The 24263-nt window shown below is 28.3% G+C and overlaps 2 protein-coding genes across 2 annotated transcripts; one reads left to right on the top strand and one right to left on the bottom strand.

Moving 5' to 3' along the window:
• Positions 1-14406: 14406 nt before the first annotated feature.
• On the bottom strand, positions 14407-17635 carry LOC132935014 (pterin-4-alpha-carbinolamine dehydratase). The gene is made up of 3 exons (XM_061001446.1): positions 17185-17635; positions 14729-14851; positions 14407-14653 (listed from the first exon to the last, which is right to left on the bottom strand). Exons 1-3 carry the CDS (start codon positions 17266-17268, stop codon positions 14465-14467), a joined length of 396 nt encoding a protein of 131 aa, XP_060857429.1. The 5' UTR covers positions 17269-17635; the 3' UTR covers positions 14407-14464.
• A 187-nt stretch (positions 17636-17822) lies between these two features.
• On the top strand, positions 17823-22416 carry LOC132935013 (cleavage stimulation factor subunit 2 tau variant-like). Its single transcript, XM_061001445.1, has 9 exons — positions 17823-18936; positions 19006-19084; positions 19143-19312; positions 19389-19537; positions 19598-19705; positions 20591-20693; positions 20814-20955; positions 21031-21256; positions 21321-22416. Exons 1-9 carry the CDS (start codon positions 18891-18893, stop codon positions 21444-21446), a joined length of 1149 nt encoding a protein of 382 aa, XP_060857428.1. The 5' UTR covers positions 17823-18890; the 3' UTR covers positions 21447-22416.
• The last annotated feature ends 1847 nt before the right edge of the window (positions 22417-24263 follow it).

Consider the following 24263-nt stretch of genomic DNA (forward strand, 5'->3'; position numbering starts at 1 on the left):
TTCAAAATACTTAGACTATGTACCTACTTAATAAAATTATATTAATTCTGATGTACTTACGTATATTGACTTGTAAATTTATAAGTTATAGTGTTATACTTTATAATTTATAACTAATAATTTATGTATATTATATATTGTAATAGTGAAATAAATAGCTAGGTATATTACAAGATTAACAGTATCCTTAGAAATAGATGTCTATTATAATAGATCCACTCTGATTTTCACTCTGAATTGATTTTCGTGTAATAATCTAGCTATAATTGTATACATCATAGATTTAAAATTTAACACAATTTAGGGCACATATGGGTACATTACATTGTGCCAATGACGAGGAGTGAGGACTACTAGAAATCTACTACAAATACAACATTACAGCAAAACTAGTTGTATTATTTCGTGTATATTATTTGGTCGATCACTCGATCTGAGTCTGTGCAATTATTTTTATTTTTAAATCAAGTTTTTAAAAACCAATCGATTTATTTTGATTATTGCTGCATTTCCTTTAATTTACAGTTTATAATAATGAAAAAAATTGTGGGTTAGACTTGACCATGACCTTTATCCGTAACAGCTGGTATCCACAACCGCATATAATTTCACATTTAATAGCTGTATTATTGACTGTTATAGGTTATGAGTTATGACTTATGACTATTCGGCATGGATATATAAATATATTGCTTATTTTTATTTTTTAGATCACGTTTTTTACTATTGACGGAACAACGTAATAATAGAACTCTTAAACGCTATATCTTGTGTTTCCTTTTAAAGGTTACACGAAATATTTCTGCACCGTGACTTCGGATTGAAACGGTGCAGGAAAGGAATACTGAAATTTTACATTTTCGACGATTTTAAAATTGATAGCCCTTTTATTTATGCGCATATGCAAATACGCAATAATGGTGCAATCCTAGATAGGTACCGGGTACATGCATTTTTTAAATGGCAACACTAGTTTATAAAATTTTTATTTTTTTAAGACATTTTGGCCTTTTAACCATACTACTAAAACCAACATTGACTGAATTTCAACATATTATAGTTTAAATTTAAATTAATAATCCTTATGATTTTCAAAATTATATCCGTAAGATTTCAGTATTTCACTTACCTATTTATTTAACCTAACTTTAACTAGTTCAATCCTATTAATTTTGGGTTTGGACCCACGGGTAAATGATCAAAATGACTTAAAAAAATACGCAATACCACTTAAAAAAATGAAAAGTCTAAAAATTTTAAAATCGTCAAAAAATGTGTATTTTTAGGCTTTAGTACCTACCTACTTATTCCCTACAGATCCTTCTAAAGAAAACTGCGTCGATCTGCAAGATAGCAACGGCAAAGGACCATATTATAGTGCATATACGTTGACCGCCGCATAGGTTACCAGACCCCATTTGATTGGTGTCACCCAAATAAGTACATACCTAGGTTAAACTGGGGTGACCTCCCGTTTCTCTCTTTAAATGGGCTTGTTATTAATTGTAAGTTATATTTCCGTGTCGCGCTCTGTGGTCCGTGAAGCGTGTAATAATATTTGTCCTGTTTTTTTTTGTTATTTTAATTTCGGTTGACATTTGTATTCAATTGCATGTAAGTACCTATGTGTGTATTTTTTTAATAATGCCCACTTCGTTAAAAAAATATTATATCATAAATAATAGTTTATTATTAATTATTATTAAATGGTAGGTATATATAATAATTACTATTTATTGAATATATGTTAAATTGTAGGTAGGAACTTTTTTTTAAATGTCAGCAGGAGGTACTTACTAGTTACTAATAAGTACTACCTAGCTACCTACAGGCAATAGGCACCCAGTACCTATAATATAATATAATAATATATATGCTGAATGTTAATTATTATTTAGATATTAATTTCTGTAGTACTGGGAAGTCATTAAGCAGTGTTGGGTAGTAACGTAACGCAAATTACAAATTACTGTAACGCAATTACTTTTTCAGTAGGTAACGCAGCAGTAATTTCATTACATTTTACTTAAAGTAACGAAATTGACCTAACCTTTTGAAAAGTAATTTCTATGAAGTAACGCACTAACGCGTTATTTTCCAAGTTATTAAAATACTAGTTTTGAATATATTACAGGTATAGAATATCCCAGAAAAATTAAAATTAATTATATTTATTTTTGATTCCGATAATAGTTAACAATATTACTAAACATTCCAGGAATAAATGTTATCACTTTATTAGCAGAAAGAAAAGAGTTCGGTTTAAAAATAAAAATAAATTATGATTTATGACTTATGACTATATAGCCATATATGTGAGATGATTGTACATTTGTACATAATACTAATATAGGTCTATTATCACTAGGTCTATGATTGTAAAATATATACATAATAATTGCATCAAATGAATTGAATATGGTTAAAAAAAATGATAAAAAAAAGTAACGTTATTTGTAACGCACTACTTTATTAATGAAAAAGAAATGTAACGTGATACAAATAATTTTAGGTAACGAAAATGTAATTTAAATAAAAATATTTGAAGTAACGAGTAACGTAATTTCATTACTTTTTAAAAGTAATTTACCCAACACTGTCATTAAGTATGTACTATAATATACAGAATGTCCTGGGAGGATTTACCCATTGTGATATCTCCTAAGATAATAAATATATCATAAATCTGTTTTTTTTTATTAGACTTATAGAGACAAGGACTAGAGGTTCGATGGGAAAGTGAATTTAGTTGGTTAAAAAAGTTGGTTAATCTAGTTGGTTTTTAGTTTTTTTTTTCTATAAATATCAATAAAATTGTATTTGTTGGGTAAAAAAGCGTGAAAATTTAATGCAAGGCTCCTGATATATATTGTTGCAATAAATTTATAAAATGTTCAACTTTAATAGCTAAGGATTGAAAATTGAAAACAAGCTGGTTCCACGTAAATAGGTAAATATATAAATAACTTTATTCACAATAATATCATCAAATATACTTAGTAATACACTAATCTCATAGGCTGACTGACCGTTTTCGCTCAGAATCGTTTTTCTTATTCAATGATATTATATCATTGAATTCAAATTTAACACCATCCATTAAAGTGGTCACTTGACCCATTTGTAACCTACTGTACATCAGAGTGACATCCACTTACCCACTTTTTTAATTTAATTTGATTTTTTGATAAAACAGTTAGAATACCTAACTATTTTTTTATTTTTGAAACAATTGAAGATAACCATTTTATAGAGTTTATTTTTGTGAACATTTTGACTTTTCAACATTTTATTTTCATTGATTTCGTGATTTTTAATATTTTTTTTGAGTTTATAGGTAAAACTGCAAAAAACTGGTTTTTGTTCGGGCAGTGAGTCCTTCTTTACACCCTATATAGGTACATATATAAGTACATTATTATTTATTTTAAATTATTATTCATAAATATATAACTATCAAACACAAAATATGTGATGTGTAAAATATTAGACTAGGTAATGATTTTTGCCCCTGGCTGGACTGTTTATATATTTTATAATATAGGTTCCTAATTCAAGGCCGTCTTTAGGATTTTTTTTCAATTACCTATATATAGAATATAATTTAATTTCGTACACCACAGGCTACAGATTATTACAAAATACTACCTAAGTGATACGAACACTGTAAGAAATATGTAGGTACCAATACCTAATATTTAATATTGAACCTTTTATCTATATTGTACTTAAAAGTTAAATTAAAAAAAAATATATATATATTCAAGTATACTTATGTATAAAGTACATGACCATAATCACAGAATTTCGAAACAATAATCATAGTATTTAAGTATCAACGATAAAGGTATCGATTGCCAGTAAGTGACCAAAATGCGACGCTCAGGCATAGTTTTCATTTTTGATATAGGTACCTATAGAATATTGATTTATTGGAAACATAATACATACTAGTTGTTGTCGAAATAATTTGGTATTTAGGTACTCAACTAGTAGGTAGTTTATTTTGCTATAAAAAGTATGTTTGTTTTATATTTTTTTAACGCGGAAAACTGTGTAAAAAAATGAAATAATGTTAGATATAATATAATATTGTTATATACCTAGGTACTATAATATTTTGCATCATTAGTGTTTTGAGTTTACCAAGTGTGTCCAACTTACTGACGTTAACTGTCAACTGAACATATAATGTTTATACAATCTTTATATATAAAAATAAGTGTACATTTTGAATAAATCTTATAGCTCAAGATCCACCGAACCGATTTCGATAAAAATTTCAGGGCATATTAAGATTGATATGTAGATGGTTTCTGTGAAGTTTGTACGCTGTGCGATATGTGGTTCCGGAGTTATGGCCTCTTAAGTTAGTACGATGTTTCGCGCGCGCGGTTTCAGCGTACGACGTGCGTGCGTGTGTTTCCATGCGATAACGCGAATAGGTTATTATTATTATCTATTAATAATCTGTTATTTATCGACGTCGTACGCGGAATGCGTACAATACTAATAATATGTGATAATCGAGATAATAATATAATTTGTATCGCTATTTTTGTTCGCTTCAATTTCATTTTACATGTAAGTAAAATTTAAAAACTTCTTTCTTTACAGCGAAATAAAAATTGTGATAATTTGTTTTTAGTGCAGTGTTTTTTCGTGTTTTTTTTCGTCATATTTTAAAACGTTCGATTGTGAAAATCATATTGTTTTATGAAGTTTTTACGCTGTGGGATAAGTGGTTCCGGAGTTATGGCTATCATTTTATATATTAGTATAGATAAAAATGAATGTTTGTGTGTAGATTAGACCTCTGGGGAAAAGATAGGCTAGTTATAAAAAGTGTTAAATTTGTTTTTTTTTTTTTATTCATCGGATTTCAGTACGGTTGCGTTAGGCTTTTGCATTAATTGATTATATAAATCCTCCGTATGTGGAATTAAGTAAAAACGACAAACTTAGTACAATTTTGATACTTTAGAGTTAAATCGTACACTTACGTACAAACAGCACGCCGGGGTCCGCGATCTACCGCAGGTAGATTGCCTACCTGATAATGTACTGCCGCGAATCAGAACTTTTATCCCGGGCAACAGAAAAGTTAAGATAAATTTTGAACACCATACACCATACGCCGAATATTAAATAACGAATTGAACAAAGTTTGAGTAATATAGAATTGGTACATTTAACGGGCAACGAAGTGCCAGCGGGATCAGCTAGTTTATTATAAAATTTGATTTTATTCGTAAAGTATACCAGCTACCTATTAAGTGTACTGATAGACTTATAGGATATCCAATAAATTATACCTAATACTTCCTATACATTTTAAAATGTTGACAAATTATATTAAATATATAAAAAAATGAAAAAACATTGGTTTCCCTCTGTTTTAAATATTCCAATGTTCATTTTGAAACTGGCTATAGATGTTCCTACTATCAGACATAGGAACTGCACCAAAAAATAGATATAGGTACCAAATAAAAAAGCGATCATTCTTCAAATTTCCAAAAGATTATTCAAGGTAAGTACATTATACCTAATAAACATGTAGGCATTTTGAAATATTTAAAACATATTCTGTTAATATAATATAGTGTGCGAGACGTGTTATAACTTATAATTGGTTAGTGTTAATAGTATAGTTCATGAAAATTCTAAAAAAATACTAAATAGTTAGTGCTAACTAGTAATTTTGTAGCTACATTGCCACTGTTTTTGTTGATGGAATAAAATTAAAATGGTGTTTAGTATTTTTTAATTCCGTTTTATATTCTTTATAATCTTATTATTTCTTATTTGTTAACTATGATAATATGTCTATAGTAGTTTATTTATTTTTGATATATTTATACAGTGCTTCTTAGGTTGAAAAATGCGAGGCAAAATATTTACCAACCACAGCTTTGATGTTTTGCATACAACATAAGTTATGTTCATTACATTTTTATTATATTCACTATGTTTCATTAAAATATATGGTTATTCCAACAGTAATGCCTATATTGTAGCCTATAGGTTAACTGCCCAAGTGTTTAGTCATAGTGCTGCTGCATGCATCATGCATGACTAGGTACGTCATTGAATCTGATTAATTTATCAAACAAATTCATATTATGTTCCATTAATTTCATTAATGATATGGGTAACATTTTTCAATTCTTCTGATATAAGTACCTACCAGCTACCTAATAGTAAAACCTTTTAACAAACTTCTAATTAAAATATAATTCACATAAATTAGTTTATTTAAGCTAAATAACTGAATTATTTATAAACCATTTACTATATACCTACCTATTTATTTGAATTCGATTATAAATTATTGCATACGAAGATAAAATGTCTGATCGAAGCGAAAACAGTGTGTCAGTGTATATTAGTACAAGTGTATATTTATTTAATTATATATTTCTATTTCTATTATAGTAATTTATTTTACCATAAGTAATAGGTCCGGTACCTACGACCTAGGTTGAAAAAAATTTTGCAAAAAATCCTATTTATTATATTATTAATTTGTATGATACTATAATAATAGTATATATTTATATGATTTACCTTTTGGGTATTATTTGTGTAAACTTTAAAACCAATACCGTCTTACCGTAGAAGGTTCGTGATTCGTGGTATACGCGTAGGTAATTATAGCTTTAAGCAAATCTAAATATTTTGAAATTGTCATTGCGTATAATAAAAAAAAATCGGTCAAGTGCGAGTCGGACTCACGGACGAAGGGTTCCGTACCATTATTTATAATAAATGCGCGCAGTCGCTCAAAAGACGTACTCCGCGGTAATGGTTGCGAAAGATACCACGAACATGACGTAGACGTACCCGTAGCTCGCAGCCAGCCCCGTCGCCACCAACGTTCCATTTTGGGCCCGACCGGTGTTATAATACATGTTGGCAACACTGCTTATGTTATATATTCTGACGGATTTATAGTATTTGTAGTTATAGCGGCAACAGAAATACATCATCTGTGACAATTTAAACTGTCTAACTTTCACGGTTCATGAGATACAGCTTGGTGACAGACGGACGGACGGACGAACAGCGGAGCCTTAGTAATAGCCAATAGTGTCCCGTTTTATCGTACAGAACCCTATAAAACAGCAAGTTTCGACATAAAAATACCTAAAATCGTTATTCTTTGTTTACATTATATAGGTAATAGATATCTAATACCATCCAAATTTACACTTCAAATTATGTTTACAAAATAAACTGTGTTGATATACGTTTAAGATTTTTTGGTTACAGTATGAACTACTTATGAGGAACTTTGTGTTAAATTTAAAGTATTATCTACAAAAATTGAATAACATTATATATTTTAACTACAAAATAATTTGCAAATTTTACTGATTTTAACTAATTTTTGTAAATAGGTGAATATCAAATGCTTATAAAAATAAAATCGTGCTAAAGTATCTTTAATATTTTTAAATGGATATAATAGGAACCTTGTTTTATATTTTCAAGCTTTTTGACTGAACTAACATTTTTTTATCGGAAATATTGAAAAAAATTTAAGAAATTAAAAATGTAAAATGTAGGTCAAAAAGAATAAAAACATTTTAAATATTATACTATGTGTAGAAAATGATAATATAAACATTTGGTGAAAATATCAAGTATCTATAATTATTTGTTTTTGAGTATAACACTAAAAAAAAACAAAATTAATGTTAATCGAAACATTTTTTTTTTGGTTTCTATTGATTATTTAAAAAAATACTGGGCCTTTTTTGACTTCTCAAAAGTATCAACTAGATCTTATTTCAGCTATTTGCTTTCAGAAACCACCCTCAAACAGAGACTGGAACTTGATGATTTCTTACGGTTTCGATTCCTGTTCGGTTCCCAGTAAAACTAAAATTTCGATTTCGATTCCAGTTCGGTTCCCAGAAAAACTAAAATGTCGGCTCCGGTTCCGGTTTGGTTCCCAGAAAAACTAAAATTTAGGTTTTGGTTTCTTTTCGGTTCCTAAAAAACATATAATTTGTTACCTGATTTGGTTTTATACTTATGTAGAAAAATTTGTAAAGTAAAAGTATCAATTCCGGTAAGGTTCCTATTTTTAAATTAATTTAAATTAGGGTTGCTGCGAGGTTCTGGTATTAAAATTAATTTAAATAATTGTTTCGGTGAGGTTTTAGTTCCCAATATTCAAAAGGTTCCGGTTCCAAAACCGGTGAGGTTGAGGTGAGGCTCCAGTCCCGGCTTCAAGTTTGTTGACCGAAGCTTTTTTCTACAATACATACTGTTTACACAAAACACACATATTATTGTAATGTATATATATATAAATACATCATTGTTAGGCTTAGAATCTAAAATTAAGGGAAATTTGATGAAATTTGATAGGTATTTAAACGCACTCGTAATTAAACGATTTCTCATCAAGCGATTTTCTTATTTTGTTTTTAATCAAAATGAATAACCTTATAGATACTTGGAATTTTATCGAATGTTTATATTATTATATTCATTATATCATAGTCTTCAAAATAATTTGACTATTTTAAGTTATTTATAAATTATAAGTACCTAAGTATTAAAAATTTTCTTTTTTTTTAGTTTTTTTCTAAACATGTCGATAATACATTTTCCGCTTGGTTAAATACCTTAAAATGTAATACAAGTTTTCTCATAAGTTTTTCTTACTCTTTTCGATGAGAGTACACAAATGGGCGATAGAGGGATATCCCTTCTAAATTCAGTATACAAAGTATTCTCAGAGTCCTATTAAACCGTCTAATACCCCTGGCCTATGCAGAAGAATGCTTAGAAGAATATCATAGTGGCTTTTGCAAAGGAATATCAATCATAGAGCAATTATCTGCAAAAGCACGTTTAATAGAGAAGTATGAGTATCATCGCCAGAACATGTGGCAAATGTTTGTTGACTTTAGGAAAGAGTATGACAGCATCCATAGAAATAGTCTTAACAATATAATGGAAGAATTTAGATACCCAAATAAATTAATAAATCTAACCAAACTATCCGTGGAAGGAGACAAAGAGTGAAGTATCAACTCAGAGTAGATAATATTATGTCGGATGCGTTCAACGTTGAAACAGGACTAAACAGAGGGCGCAATGTCCTCCTGTTTCAATATAGCTCTAGAAAAGACAATAAGAGTATTGCTTAACGAAGCAAGAGGAGCAAGAGTAAATCAATGCCATATAAAAGCATTAGGGTTTACTCCTTGAATGATACAGTGAGAGCTACTGAAGCATTGCAAATTTGGAACGTATAGCAAAGCGAATATGATTACAGATAAACACAGGCAAAAAAAACAAAAATTAATGGAGTTACTAAACATCTAAACATTAACGTACGTATAACATTATCGGATGTAATGGAAACGCTACCATATGAGAAAGTCTAAAAGTTTCAGTATATAAATACATTACTAAGTAGAGAAAAATGATTGATCCCGGGAAATAGCGTCGAGAATAACAAAAGTAGAGAGAGCGTTCTTTGCCCTATTAAAGTTCTTTAAATCTAAACTATTTTCAAGGTGAAAAAAATAAGACTATACACATAAATAATAAGGCCGATACTAACATATGGTGGCGAAGTATGGACTTGGTACTAAAAGTGTATACTGTATAATACAATGAAGGCTGATGATGTTTGAAAACAAAATCTGGAGGATATGTGGCCCAGCTAGGGATACGAGGACCGGTCAATGGCGTAGGAAGTTTTTTTTTTAATGCTATACAGACCATTTAGGCCTTTTGCACGTTTCAACCAAAATTCTCCATAAATTTCGGTTAATTGCATCCTGCAATCGCTTTGACTCCATCCTATCTAACCACTGCTGGCGTGGTCTCCCCCTGGTCGCTTTTTTGTTGACTCCCAAGTCCAGGTATTTAAAGAATAAAAAATAAAAAAAAAAATAAAAAAAAAATAAAAAAAATAAAAAAAAAAATAAAAAAAAAAACACACATCATTGTAAAATCAATACATTCATCGTTTCACTCAGAATCTAAAAAAGTTCAATAACATTAATACCAAAACTTGTATTTAAATTATAAACTACTACCACAGTACCACCTATTAAATAAGAAGAAAGATATTTAAATGATCAAGATAAATGACAATCCAATAAGTGGTGGTCAGTGTCTTGTACTCTTGTATGCCATGGTATAATATGGGAGTGAGGAGCCGACGGGGGTTTCAATGTTTAATCATTCTGTAATCTGCTTGTATTTTGGCAAAACCTTATTTATAAATTATTAGAAGTTAGAAAAATTTTAAAATAATACTGTAGTAACAAAATTTAAAATAGTACATTCCAAAATATTAGTAATTGGAATTTGGATTAGACCACGAGAATTAAAAAAAAGTATTTAGTATTCTAGAATAAAAATACAAATAAGAAGCATTTTTTAAGTATTTAAAATACATTGGTGAAAAAGTATTTGAAAAGTATTTGAAATACAAAAAAAGTATTTAAATACAAGTATTTGAATACTTAACAAGACTGTTTATCTCTCACCATCCCGCATCACCATCAAACACCTCAGTCGCGGACTATGTGAATGATATAGTGATTATATCGATTAACGATGATCCATTCTTGGCCTCCTTATAATTGCAAACCCATCTAGGCCTTATGGAAAGATGGTATACCAAATGGTAATTTAAAGTAAATCAAAATAAATCAGTACACACTACTTTTACACTCAGCCCCTTACTTTTGCCCAAATGTACTACTTTATTGCATCTCTATCCCTTCATCACCCTTCGTAAAATACCTTGGTCTAACACTCGATCAACGCTTAACCTAGGCTCAACATCTTCGTGAAAAAAGACTATCTCTAAACAATCGACTACGTATGCTTAAGCCTTTAATTGGTAACAAAGTCACCCCTATTAATATCAAACTCCTCGTGTACAAAACCTTATTAAAACCCTTTGCCGACCAACGGGACTTATAAGTCCTCTGTGTATCCATTTAAAATAGGTAAAATAAATTCAGTACCATCGAGTAATCATTGGGACTTAAACGTCACATAATTTTTAATCGATAACATTCACTCATATTTTCTGGTAAACCAATAAATGGCGTTAAATATATCAGTTCATAAATTAAATATAGTTTAACCCATGAAATAAATTTCAATATTTATAAAAATAGCCTCAGCGCGAGCCCCTGTGGATAAGAATTGAGTTTTATTATTGTTTTTCTCGTCACAATCCTGAAAAACTGAACGTACTACTGTATACTTTTATTATTGGCTACACATAAGTTTTTATTGACAATTATCACAACGGACTAAGAAGACCACGATTTTTTTCACATGTGCGCGCCAATTTGAATGTATTATTGAAATTATTCTATTTATTTATTTTGAGAGTTAAGTTTGTATATCAATGTTATATTAATTAAAAATAATTTAAATAATAAAAGTCTTCTTAAGTACTATAATCTTGAATGTCATACCTACTCCATTTTTTAAAAAAAGTATAAAAAAATTGACCATTTAGTTTTTAATACAATAACTATTTCCTTTAAGTTTATGTTGTTGTTAATATAAAACATGTAGTACTATATTTAAATTTAACATGGTCATTAATTAATCAATTATTTTTAGACTAATTATTACTAATTCATCATTGGATATAAAAAAATAGTTAGGCCGCATCGGACCAAAAAGACTTTTAAGTATACTCCCTAAATTATCAATGGGACTTCTTTGTCCCAGTTCCCAAAAATATATTACAAAAACTCAAATTTCAAATTTCAAAATATTAAAATTCATCAAAAAAAAATTTTTATTACCATTTGTTGTTGGTTTACAAAGAGTTAAAACCCATCTGAATGCCACTGGATATACGGATTGCAGCTATGGGGAAATGCTAAAAAGTTTAATCTAAATAAGATACAAGCTTTCCAAAATATGACCTTAAGGAAATTAGTTAACGACCTTCTGTTATGATAATGTATTATTAGTTATAATATTATTTTAGGTTAGCTTATATCGTGACTTTCACATTGTTAATCGTTAGACACTACTAAACTAGACAGTCATGATCATACTACTTTATTGACATGTTGTAATTGTAACTCTTGTACTTTAAATATTATAATAAAGACTAATTAAATACAATTAATTGTCATTATATTATAACATGGCACAGTTGAAATAGGATACCAGCGTAAGACAGACTAACAGCAATGGCATTAGAATTTAATAGACCAAATGGTCTGTGCCTCGAAGGTAATTTGTCTGAAAATTTTAAATTGTTTAAACAAGAAATCGAAATATATTTTAAAGCAACAGAAACGAACAAGAAAGACAATGATGATCAAGTGGATCGTTTATTAAAATTTGATGGGTCATGATGGTTTGAAATTATACAATACAATCAAGAAGGATGGAGAAGAATCAGTCAAAACAATATTAGAATCACTGGAAGAATACTGCATTCCTAAAACCAATGAAATTATAGAACATTTTAATTTCTTTAGCCAAAAACAACATGACGGTGAACAATTTGAAGTATGGTATACTGATCTTAAAATATTGAGAACACAAATAGTGTTAGGAATATTTGATAATGAAACCCAGACCAGATTACTACTAGATGATGTTCCATTAGCCAAAGTAGTGTCGTATTGCCAGTCAGTTGAACATGCAGAATCCAACAGACGGATGTTAATCACAGGAAATGAATCAGACAAGGTCGTGCATGAAGTTGTAAACAAATATAGGATTAAGGATCAAAGTCAGAACAAATCGTGGAAAATGGACGACTCAAATAAAAATCAGTATAGTAGCAGTCAGTCAAGTCAGTCAAAGGATCAACAAATGGGTAAGCAAGGTAATAGTTCTAATAATATGATTAATTGTAATAGATGTGGGTTAAAACATGTGTATAAAAATTGTCTAGTATATAGGAAATGCTGTAAAAATTGTAATGGGTATTATCATTTTGCTAAAATGTGTAAAAAGAAAAAACAGTATGTTAACAAGTATGAAATGAAAAAAGCGCAAGAAATAAAGATTGAAAATAGAGAAGAAAATGACATATTCACATTAGAATCAGTCCATAAGTTGTGGTCTATAAAATATGAGTGGTGTAAAACGTTTGAAATAAATGGTAAAAGAATTAATTTCACGTTAGACAGTGGAGCTGAAATAAACACGTTGACAGAAGAAGATTGTAACTATTTAGGTATACAGAAGTTAATAAAAAATACAAAAGTAACCTTAGAAGTGTATGGTGGGTTTAAGATGAAACCTATAGGAGAAATAAAAACTGTGTTGACATTTGATGATAAGAGTATAGAAACAGAATTCAATGATAGATAAAGCTTATAAGAGTAGGTCGATAATAGGACTACCAATACTGACACAATTAAAATTAATAAAAAATGTAGATTTGATAACAACAAATGAATTGAACAAAGATAAATTTGTGAAAATGAACTTAGATGTTTTTGAAGGTGTAGGTTGTTTTTCTGGTGTATGTAGTCTTAAATTGAAAGAAGGAATAATATAGTATAAGTATGTAGTATAAGAATTGATAAAATACCTATATACTGTTATTCGTTTTTGAATTATAAAAAAATAATAAAATCGCTACATGAGAAATTGAGTGAATATCCAATGTTTTTTCATTTAGAAATTCATTAACGTTTTTTTTTTTTATAGGTAAGATTAAAAATTTTAATAGATTCCCAAACAAGGTTTTCCTCTAAAAAAAAATAGTTCACCAGAAAGTTACACTATTTATGGCCATGAGATACTTTCTCAATATTTATTTATTTATTTTTAACTATTACATTTGATTATTTATTATTATTATAATTTATAAATATACAAGTATGATAGTTTGTCTACACTCAGAACTGTTTTTGTATGCAAGATTTATCATTGAATTCAAATATAATACATCCACTACAACGGCATGCTCAACTACTGTACAGCAAAGCGGTACCCACTTGTCCACCTATTCTTTATTTTTTCTTGTTCTTCTTGACATACAAAATATTAAATAATATTTACGCATTGTATCAGTGACGAATGATTGTTAAATTTGAAATTTGTTTTATAAACACATTTTTTCTATATTTATCCAATATTATTAGGTTAAATACACTAAAAAGAATACTAAACAATTGATAAATAAAATAATCTTTTAAATCTTTCTAGCAAAACTGAAGTATTTAATGCAAGAAGAACAGGCTAATTCTATATTCAGAAATTGTTCAGAAAGCATAAAATAATACCAGGTTATTGCAACGAAATATAAACAATATTATTTATTAAAAAAAACATGCATTTTGAAAATAGTGGAGATAACCGGTTCTTGTACCGGACTCTCCAATTGTTATTTACCAGATAGCTATAGTAATAAATAATAACACATTTTGTATTTTGTTCTACATATAATTTATATTTACTACATATAAATTACATTAGCAAATTATGAAGATGCTTTAATGCTTTTTTCTGTTTTGTCCAAAAATGTGGCAAGATTAACATCGTTTGATGACAAACCACTAACATCGTGTGTGGATAATGTAACTTGCACTTTGTTGTACACATTAAACCATTCAGGGTGATGATCCATTTTTTCACTTTTCAATGCTACTTGAGTCATGAACCCAAAAGCCTAGTTATTGAAATATCATTAAAAGGCAAAATTAATATAATTATAATTAAATGAGTAGGTATACAATGCACATACTTCAATAAAGTTAGAGAATAAAAATTCCTTGTATATGGCATCTCTGTCTTTCACTAACGACCATTGATTAGAGAATAATGGCTGGAGTAATTCTTCTCTCTGTTCTTTGGTTAATAGACTCGGCTAAAATAATTCACAAGCATTAAATGCACATTCTTAAAGCATTAAAATATAATAAACTAAATTTTTACAAAAAATAAATAGGTATTTTACCCATATTTTAGATTTTGATGAATGTATTAGTTTTACAATATGTTATTGTTTTTCGTCATAACCTTTTGGAGCAGTAAAAATAATTCAATCCTTATCTTTGCGGTTGGTTTTTGGCAGCAAATACAATTTAGTTGGGTTGTTTTATGAGGACAAATGTAAAAAAACTCTCAGTACTTTCAAATTCATTGGGAAATACTCTACCAGGAAGTGGATACGGGATACCTAGAGTAGGTGTACTCAACACCTTAGTATTTATTGTGTAGATCACTGTTATAGATGTGTTAAAGTTGAATTCAATGATAAATCATAGCATACAAAATCCATTCTGAGCAGTATTAGTATGTCAAACAATATCGTGAAGTATATAATATCATAATTATATATTTACACTGCATTATCACTACTTATTAGTAATATGGTAGTTTGAACTAATTTTTGTCAACAACAAATAAACATAGTACTATATATAATTGAAGTGATTATTGTTATTATATTATTTTATATAATATTACAAGCTGTTACTAACTTATAAATCAATACAGATATACCATAGAATGGTATAAATAGAGTAAAAGAGTTGTAAATAGCTTAAAATTAGTTAAAAAAGTTTTTGAATTTCACTGTGTATAGAAAAAAAAAATTTAATTTAAATGATAGTGGAATATTTTATGTTTTGATGATAAATATATTTTAGTTATAAAAAAATATCAAAAACATTTGAGGAGAATTTGTTATTTTATGTGTAATTATTTAATATCAACAAAATTTGAAATTCAATCCCTCATAAAATATGTATGTACCTAAAATTTTTTTTAAATTCCATGAACACAAACTGACTCGAACGTACAAAGAGTTATATACTACAAAATTGTATACCTACATTTTACCATACTAACATGGTAAATTCAATGTATTTGCAAAATGTAATTCAAACTATCGTAATACTATTAGAAAAGTTACTTATGACTTGTTGTAAGATTTAAAAAATATAAATACATAACCGTTGTTTCGTATGCAAGAATTTATCATTGAATAAAAAAATTTAACACATTAATTTTAGTGACGAGGCATAGGTATTCGACACCTACTACACTTACAGAAAAGTGACTTCCTTGATTTTATTTCAATTAAGAGTAAGTTTATTTTTTAAATAATATTTTAAAAAATAAAGCTTCTTAAATTTAAGTATTTTTTTTATAACATAGAGGATAATTGAAAATATTTTTACATGTTAAACTAGTTAATCTATTCAACAATAAATATAGACATTTTTAATTATGAAGTATAGGTCAATTTGTATTGGGGTTTTTAATACCATAGGGCATAGACTTTATTTGTACCGTATTTGAGCTAAATTCTTAGGTGAGGTTTTTAATAAATAATAACTGTTTTAGCTAAATAAAAAATAGATATCATGATTTGTTATTCAATATTATTAGTAAAAATAATTTGCATTATTAATTGTTATTTAATTTTTCATAAACTTGTAATGGATGCTTATAATTAATATAATTGTAATCCTTCAACAGAAAGCTGTCTTTATAAAAAAAAATGTGTTTATAATACCCTATGTTTTAGAAATTGTGTACCTACACACTTAGGTACAGTTGATGTTATAAATAGGTATAGTATATAAAACACAAATACATTTTATGATAGTTGATCATATCCAGTTGGCTAGTAAAAAACTCGGCCATCACGTTATAAGAAACCACCATTTAAAAAAATGCACATATATAGATAATTAGTATTATGAGCTGCTACCCTTTTATTACGACCATAAGTTGAGGCCTAGAGAACATGGCCACAGTGTTCCTAGTTTAATGACGCTAAGTACTGACCACGCCCCAAACTCTTATAGGATTTTTAAAAATGTTAAATGTTTTTCTTTCCGGTAGATGTTTAAGATATTGACATACGAAAGACTGTGGCACAAAATAGAAAACTAATATGGTTTATCGATTTTGAGCCACACTCAACCACAGCTGTACTCAGAGATCGGGTTCGACTATCAAGACATATTATCAGTGCAGGTTTTGGTTCTTAACCCTCTTCCCCCATAGCCATTTTTCCCCCCAATACATGCATTATTTATGTAAATTATACACGAAACTGTAAAAACTTAGTTTAATTTATACTTAACCCTCCCCCCTCCAAGTTTTATAATCTTGACTATTCCACTGCATATTATAATATATTGTTTACATTGCACACCGTATACAACATCGTCTTTAATAACTCACCATTTTCCTTGTACGCTTAGTCGAATATTTAACTACACAACGGAGTACAGGCCTCCACGTACTTTTGAACAACACTGTCGTCATTTAATGAACTGGTCTTAAAGAGAAAGTAGATTGTCCGATGATATTAACATAATAACATTACGTAATATAATAGTATTTTAATATCTGCGGGATTAGAATGCCGAATGTCGAACAGAGTTCGTCCTGGGTTATCGCCTAATGCCTATTAAATATTAATGACAAGTGGTTTTAGTCGATTGTTTTATAATTGCGGATATTATCAAGAAACGACTCGGCTCGAAATATTTGTAACGTACACGGTACTCGGTAACGTTTGACAGTAGTTTACACTGTTAGAGACTTTGATACACTTTTATAATATTTGTAAGGTCATTAATTATTAGTTATTATTGGATTCCACCTCGGATTCCACAGACCACAGTCCACACCACACAGTTCCGCAGGCCATCACCAATAATTTCGCTTATCATTTGACACCGCAATTTTCGTCATCGAACCCGGCGCGAAATGATAAATGATAATGGAATCATCTTGTATCATCAGGAAACAGGCTGTTCTCAATTTCTCATAGATAATATGAGATATTATGGCTGTTCTGGCAGGCCGTTCTAGCCATATACATGAATTATTAAAACAATATAATGTACCTAATAATATATTAATATATATTTTATCATGATTATATACCGTTTATACCGTTTAATATTAAAGTCCGTGACAAATACATTAATACATTTATACCTATATTATTATCTGAATTCATGGTACTCCAATACTCCATAGTAGTCCATACATCATAATATTATTATTAGTTTATTGAACGATAATTACAATAAATATTTAATATAACATTATATAGGAATAAAATTGATTTTGATTACATTTTGGGTCGAGGCTATTAATTGTCATTGTCATTATCGTCTTTATAGTTTATATTGATTATTATGTACGTTATATTTGGATTGCAATGAAAAAATGAAATATTTACACGGGATAACGACGGGTGCAGCTCAACTTGGCTGGCCGGGCTGAAATTATTATTGTTTACACAGTCACGGTCATCGAGAAGAGTATATTTTTACAAAAATTACCCATAGAAACCATAGAAATTCGAACGATATCCAACCTAACTGGTTCACGGGAGCGTAATATAATATTTTACTCGTATATAAATATTACCTATCTCAGACATTAATGTTCTTGCAGCTTTGTGCATACGAAACGTTTTACGAAATTAATGCAATTTCAAATAATATTCACGAATCGCATCTGTGCGACAACCATGATGTATCTACCTATAATTCCACCTGTATGGCTACCCTGTAGAATCGGAATCGCGCTATCATAAAATATGTCCTATGGTCCGGCGTCCGCAGTACCATAATGACTCATCATAATATCTATTGAAAATTTGGAATCGTTTAGATTTATGATGTACCTATACTACCTACGCTTGGTTTGTTGTACGTTTGAATCGAGTTGACTGATAGGTTTTTCGAATTAATTACATCAGTTTTTGCGTAACGAAATTAAATACCTATTTATCGACTCTATAATTAACGCATCATCACAATAGGTGTGTTTATTTACAATTTTTCAAAATCGTCATTATTGTTTCGCAGCAATCATAATACCACTTTTATTAGTAATCATAACTATTATCTTAATATTATATTAATAAAATGACTGAACAAAACATTTTAGACAAGTCTATGAGAAGTGTTTTTGGTAAGTTTATTAATCAGTTTTCTTATGTCAACAGTAGTGATTTAAAATAATAATTTGTTTACATTTTAGTTGGAAATATTCCGTATGAGGCAACTGAGGAAAAACTAAAAGATATATTTAATGAAGTAGGACCAGTTATATCATTTAAGTAAGTAGATTATACCTAATCAGTTTTTATCGTGATTTAAACAAATTTATTCTTATAGACTGGTGTATGACAGAGAAACTGGTAAACCTAAGGGTTATGGTTTTTGTGAATATAAAGATCAGGAGACTGCACTTAGTGCCATGCGTAATCTCAATGGCTATGAAATTGGAGGTCGTACTCTACGTGTTGACAATGCTTGTACAGAGAAATCCAGACTAGAAATGCAATGTAATTTTAATAAACATAATAATTATCTTATATTTTGTATAAAATAAAACCTATATTAAATACACATCTATTATAGCATTAATGATGGGAATGCCTACTTCGGAAAGTCATTATGGTGATGCAGTTAATGCAGAAAAAGCACCAGAGATAATAAACAATGTGGTTTCCACTTTACCACCAGAACAATTGTATGAACTTATGAAACAAATGAAAGAATGTATTCAAGTAATATTTATAAACAAATTAATAAAAATTTAATTTTTAATAACTGTCTTCAATGTTTAGAATAATCCTGCAGAAGCTAGAAATATGTTGCTCCAGAATCCTCAACTTGGTTATGCATTATTGCAAGCACAAGTTATAATGAAAATTGTGGATCCAGAAGTTGCTAAAGTAATTATAAATTACTTAAGTATTAGTTTAAATTATTGTTATTGTCAATAAATTAATATTTAAGAAAATTGGATACAATTTATGAGAAAATTAATCAATAATTAATACTGATAATTATAACTTTGATTCATTATGTGGAAAAATAATTTTGATTACTGATTAATACTGTTATCTATAATTATAAATTATTAATTAAATATCTAAAATTGATTTAATTAATGATCATAATTTAATAACCATCAAATACAATTTTGAAAAATTATTATTTATTACTTCCATTTATTTCAATATGTGCAATGGCCAAGAGTGAGTTTTTGGTTGAGGAGATATTGAAAAAAAAAATGGCTCTTAATACGGCGACGTTGATAATTGAGGACTGAGGTAATACGAACGTTATAGTAGGCGTAGATAGTAAAGCCCACTTACATTAAAATTCCCTTTGTACCCGCTCGCCCATAATTGGGAAACATTTCGTGGCAACGTCTCTTTGATATAATACCATATTTGGAATATCCTACATCGCCAGCCTTACGCATGGCTGAATCGCACTCCTTTTAATCTATTTAAAGAATTATATAACTATACAACGAAAAACCAATTTTAACAAATATTGAAACATACATCATATTTATAATATAAATGAGGTTCAAATTTGTAAATATTTTATAAAACAAAATTATTTGTCCCGTGATCTAATTTATAAGTGGTGAGACATTGTCTCATTGAGAGTATGACGCTTCGCCACTGAATATGTGTAATACAAAATAAATTAATTTTATTAATATTATAATAATAAAAATGTTACTTCTATAAATAACTAACATATCATAGAGAAGTTGGTATACATAACTAAAATGTATAAGTAATATTATGAATTTTTCATAGACTATGTTGCATCCTGTACATAAAGTTCCACAATCACCACGCATTCCAAACACCGCAGCTACAACTTCAAGAGTTCAGCCAGTTCTTCAAACTACTAATAATGGTATGCAGTATAGTAGTAATTTAAATCCTATGATTTCACATCGTTCTTAACCTGGTTAAATAAAAAATGTAAAAAAACTTACAAAAATAAATAATTTTAGATTTAATTTAATTTGTTTAGATAATATAGATTGGCAACATAATAATATGTATCATGGGCAAAGCACAAGCCAAGATTTAAGACAGCCACCACCAAATCAAATGCCGTTCCTCCCACCACCGCCACCTTTGTTGTCCACTATTGAACTTCCCCCGCCATTTATGTAAAAATTATTAAAATAATTCATATCCTAATAAAGTAATAACTAATCATTCTTAACAATGCAATGGTTTTTAAGGGCTGCAAGAGATTATCCACGAACACCCTTGATGGATTCAGATCAACGATCATTTGGAGATATGTTTAGAGATCACAGAGCTAATAATAATTTTATGACCATGCCACCACCGATGATTGTACAACAACCAATAGTGCCAGAACAAAAAGTACCTCCAAGAATTATTCCGTCTTCTCAACCTCAACAAGCACCTAACCAAATTGTTAAAACATCTGATTCTGAAAAGGTATTAATATATTTATTGTGACGATATGACACTTATAAGCTAAACACAATAAATTTTTTTTTAGGCTGCTCTGATAATGCAAGTATTACAGTTAACTGATGCACAGATTGCAAAGTTACCTCACGAACAGCGCCAAAGTATACTTCAACTGAAAGAAAAAATTTCTAGCTCTAATAAAAAGAAAGAATAATTCTCATTTATTTTTATTTGTTTTTTGTATTAATTGTTTTCGCTACCACTAATACTATTTAAATTTATGGTAATTAATAATATTTATGCTATAACTGTACATTTATATATTTAAAATAGTAATTATAGTAAAAAATTATTTTAGTTTTAATACATTTTGAATATATTGTGTAGAAATGTAATTAATTGTATACAAATATGGAATGTTCAAACATTCAGTTATTTTAGTATAACTGTGTCCAATTTCAATGCGCCAACGCATCCTATCAAATTATGAAATTAAATTGTAAAAGTGAATATTTTGAACAAAAAAATTTTTAATTTTTAAACTTAATTTAAAATTACGATACACATAAATTGTAATTTGTATTTTTGTTGATTTGGTTCATTTCCCATCTGCCCAAGAGTAAAACCAGCAATTTAATTTATTAAAATATGTATTCCAATTTTAAAATCAAAAATATTATCTAGGTACTATATGACAATAATTTTTGCCCCACCTTGGAATGTTTTTAATTTTTTAATTTTTAATTTTTTAATTAATCCGTCAATTAACTAAAATGACACTCCTATGTAAAATCTTTTATTCAATTTAATCAACTATACAATTCCTTATTTATGATACAGACACTGTTATTTAAATTCAGTGAAAACAAAAAAAAAAAAAATGATTTTTAGTATTTAAAATCATTGATTAATATATTTTTATTTAATAAAGCCTTGGCGTCTAGGGCCATTGGCTATGATTAATATTGTATAGTACTTATAGTACTTATTCCATAGTTTTTAATATAAATAATTAATATAACTAGAGTTCCTCCCCCCCAACCATCCATTATAATGGTATTTAAGTTGTAGTAATTTCTAAGAATATTGTTTATTATGAATTGTGTATTAATTGGACCTACTATAAAGTTTTAATTTAAAATTTAGTAGTAGAAAAGTACAATATACAGTATTATTTATGCCTATATTATGTTAACATTTATTACCTATTAGCATGACAAAATAGATCTATTTTCTCAAGCTTATCAGTGTCCTTTACATGTCCTCTACTTGACTTCTGTGAGAGGGAGAAACTTAATACTTGAAAGTGTTTATGGTTAATTAGTTTTGCTATGCAACATTTAAGCCAAATCATTCAGTAAACTTTGTCTTAAGAGGATGACAACGCAGTATTTACCACATTTAATTTTTATATTATTTTGACCCACGTAAAATAATGATCACATTTATCATAATTATTGTGAACGTAGAATTTGTTATGTTACGCGTGGGTCAGAGAGAGAAAAAAAAAGTGCGCTACCATCCTCTTATGTTTTAAGTATTATTTGGCTTATGAAATAAATGTTTTAATTGCCAATATATATTATGATTTAAAGAAGTACCTATATTATATTAGAATACGATTAGAATATTAATAAATAAACAAAATAGCATTTTATAATACAACTATGTAATTGGTAACTCTAATAAGATTAAACCCTCTCATGACCAATTTGAAAACAAATGAGTTGAAAATTGTTTGATATTATTATACACAGATTATATTGAAGCAATTACTCATAATATAAGATAAATGCGTAATACATTTATCAGGCTCATAACTTTTCTTTATAACATAGTATAATCATTTTAGATACCTATCTAATATTATTAGGTACCAAATTGTTATTGTTATAAGTTATAATACAGAGTTTATTGCCTGTTGAATTGCACTGCACTGTTATATTTATTATTTATTTCATTGTAATTTTTATAGTTATTGTTCGATACCAAAAAAAAAAAAGACGTAATCGAGATAAGGCGGAGGTTGGCTCTGTTACACAAATTCGCGTTATTGTCACTCTTCAGTCTACGGTTTGTAGTCCCACGAACATTATGCCCGACAATGCTATCCAGTTAAATTAAATATATATTTTTTTTTTTGTGTTACATTAATTTTTTTACAATGAGTACAAGCTTGTACTGGGAGTTGATCGGATGGAGGCTTGAGAGAAGAATCCATCCAGTGGAACTTCTTAACAGATTTTAATATACAATAAGATAAATATATAATAAACAGTTACTAAATTCAATTTTTAAAAAATAAAATATAATTAATGTACAAAATTAAATTGAATTATTAAACTAAACTAAATATACACAATATTCCCACTGAGTGGCCGCTTCAGTTATTATTTCAAAGTAATTAGTAAACTAAATCTTTTGATCAAGCCACCCTTTTCAGCTTATTGTTTTACATGATTTGTATTGGCTTATTTTTTTATTTATTGTATACAATTATAGATTATCGATTTGTCATCCCATTATGTTTTTGTTATGACGAGAATAAACTATTATAATATTATGTGAACATTTTATAACCGTCCAATGTTGTACTCAGCATAAACAATTAAAGTGTCCTATTTAATTATTAACATCAAAATCTAATCATATTCCTTTGTTTGGTAGGTAGGTACCTATTAATCTGTCACAGTATTCAAAGAATTCACTAGAGTGGATATTAATATAAATTTTAATAATCAGTTATTTAATATGCTTACCTAGTTACCTCTATTCTCTAAAAGCCTATTTATATTTATATTTTGTATTGGTCTATATATTAAATATATTAAACATAATATGTGACATTTAAAATATATATAATATTATATATAGCCATATAGATACCAAAAACAATAAAATTAGTGTTCATTAATAATAATAGTATGTACCTACTTACTTATTATGAAATATTCATACACTAATACTCCCCAAATTATATTAAAAATTATAATTCATAAAAATACATTGTAATTATAAGAAAATCTAATAA

This window comes from Metopolophium dirhodum, chromosome 1 (assembly GCF_019925205.1).
Source record: "Metopolophium dirhodum isolate CAU chromosome 1, ASM1992520v1, whole genome shotgun sequence".
Classification (NCBI taxonomy): domain Eukaryota; kingdom Metazoa; phylum Arthropoda; class Insecta; order Hemiptera; family Aphididae; genus Metopolophium; species Metopolophium dirhodum.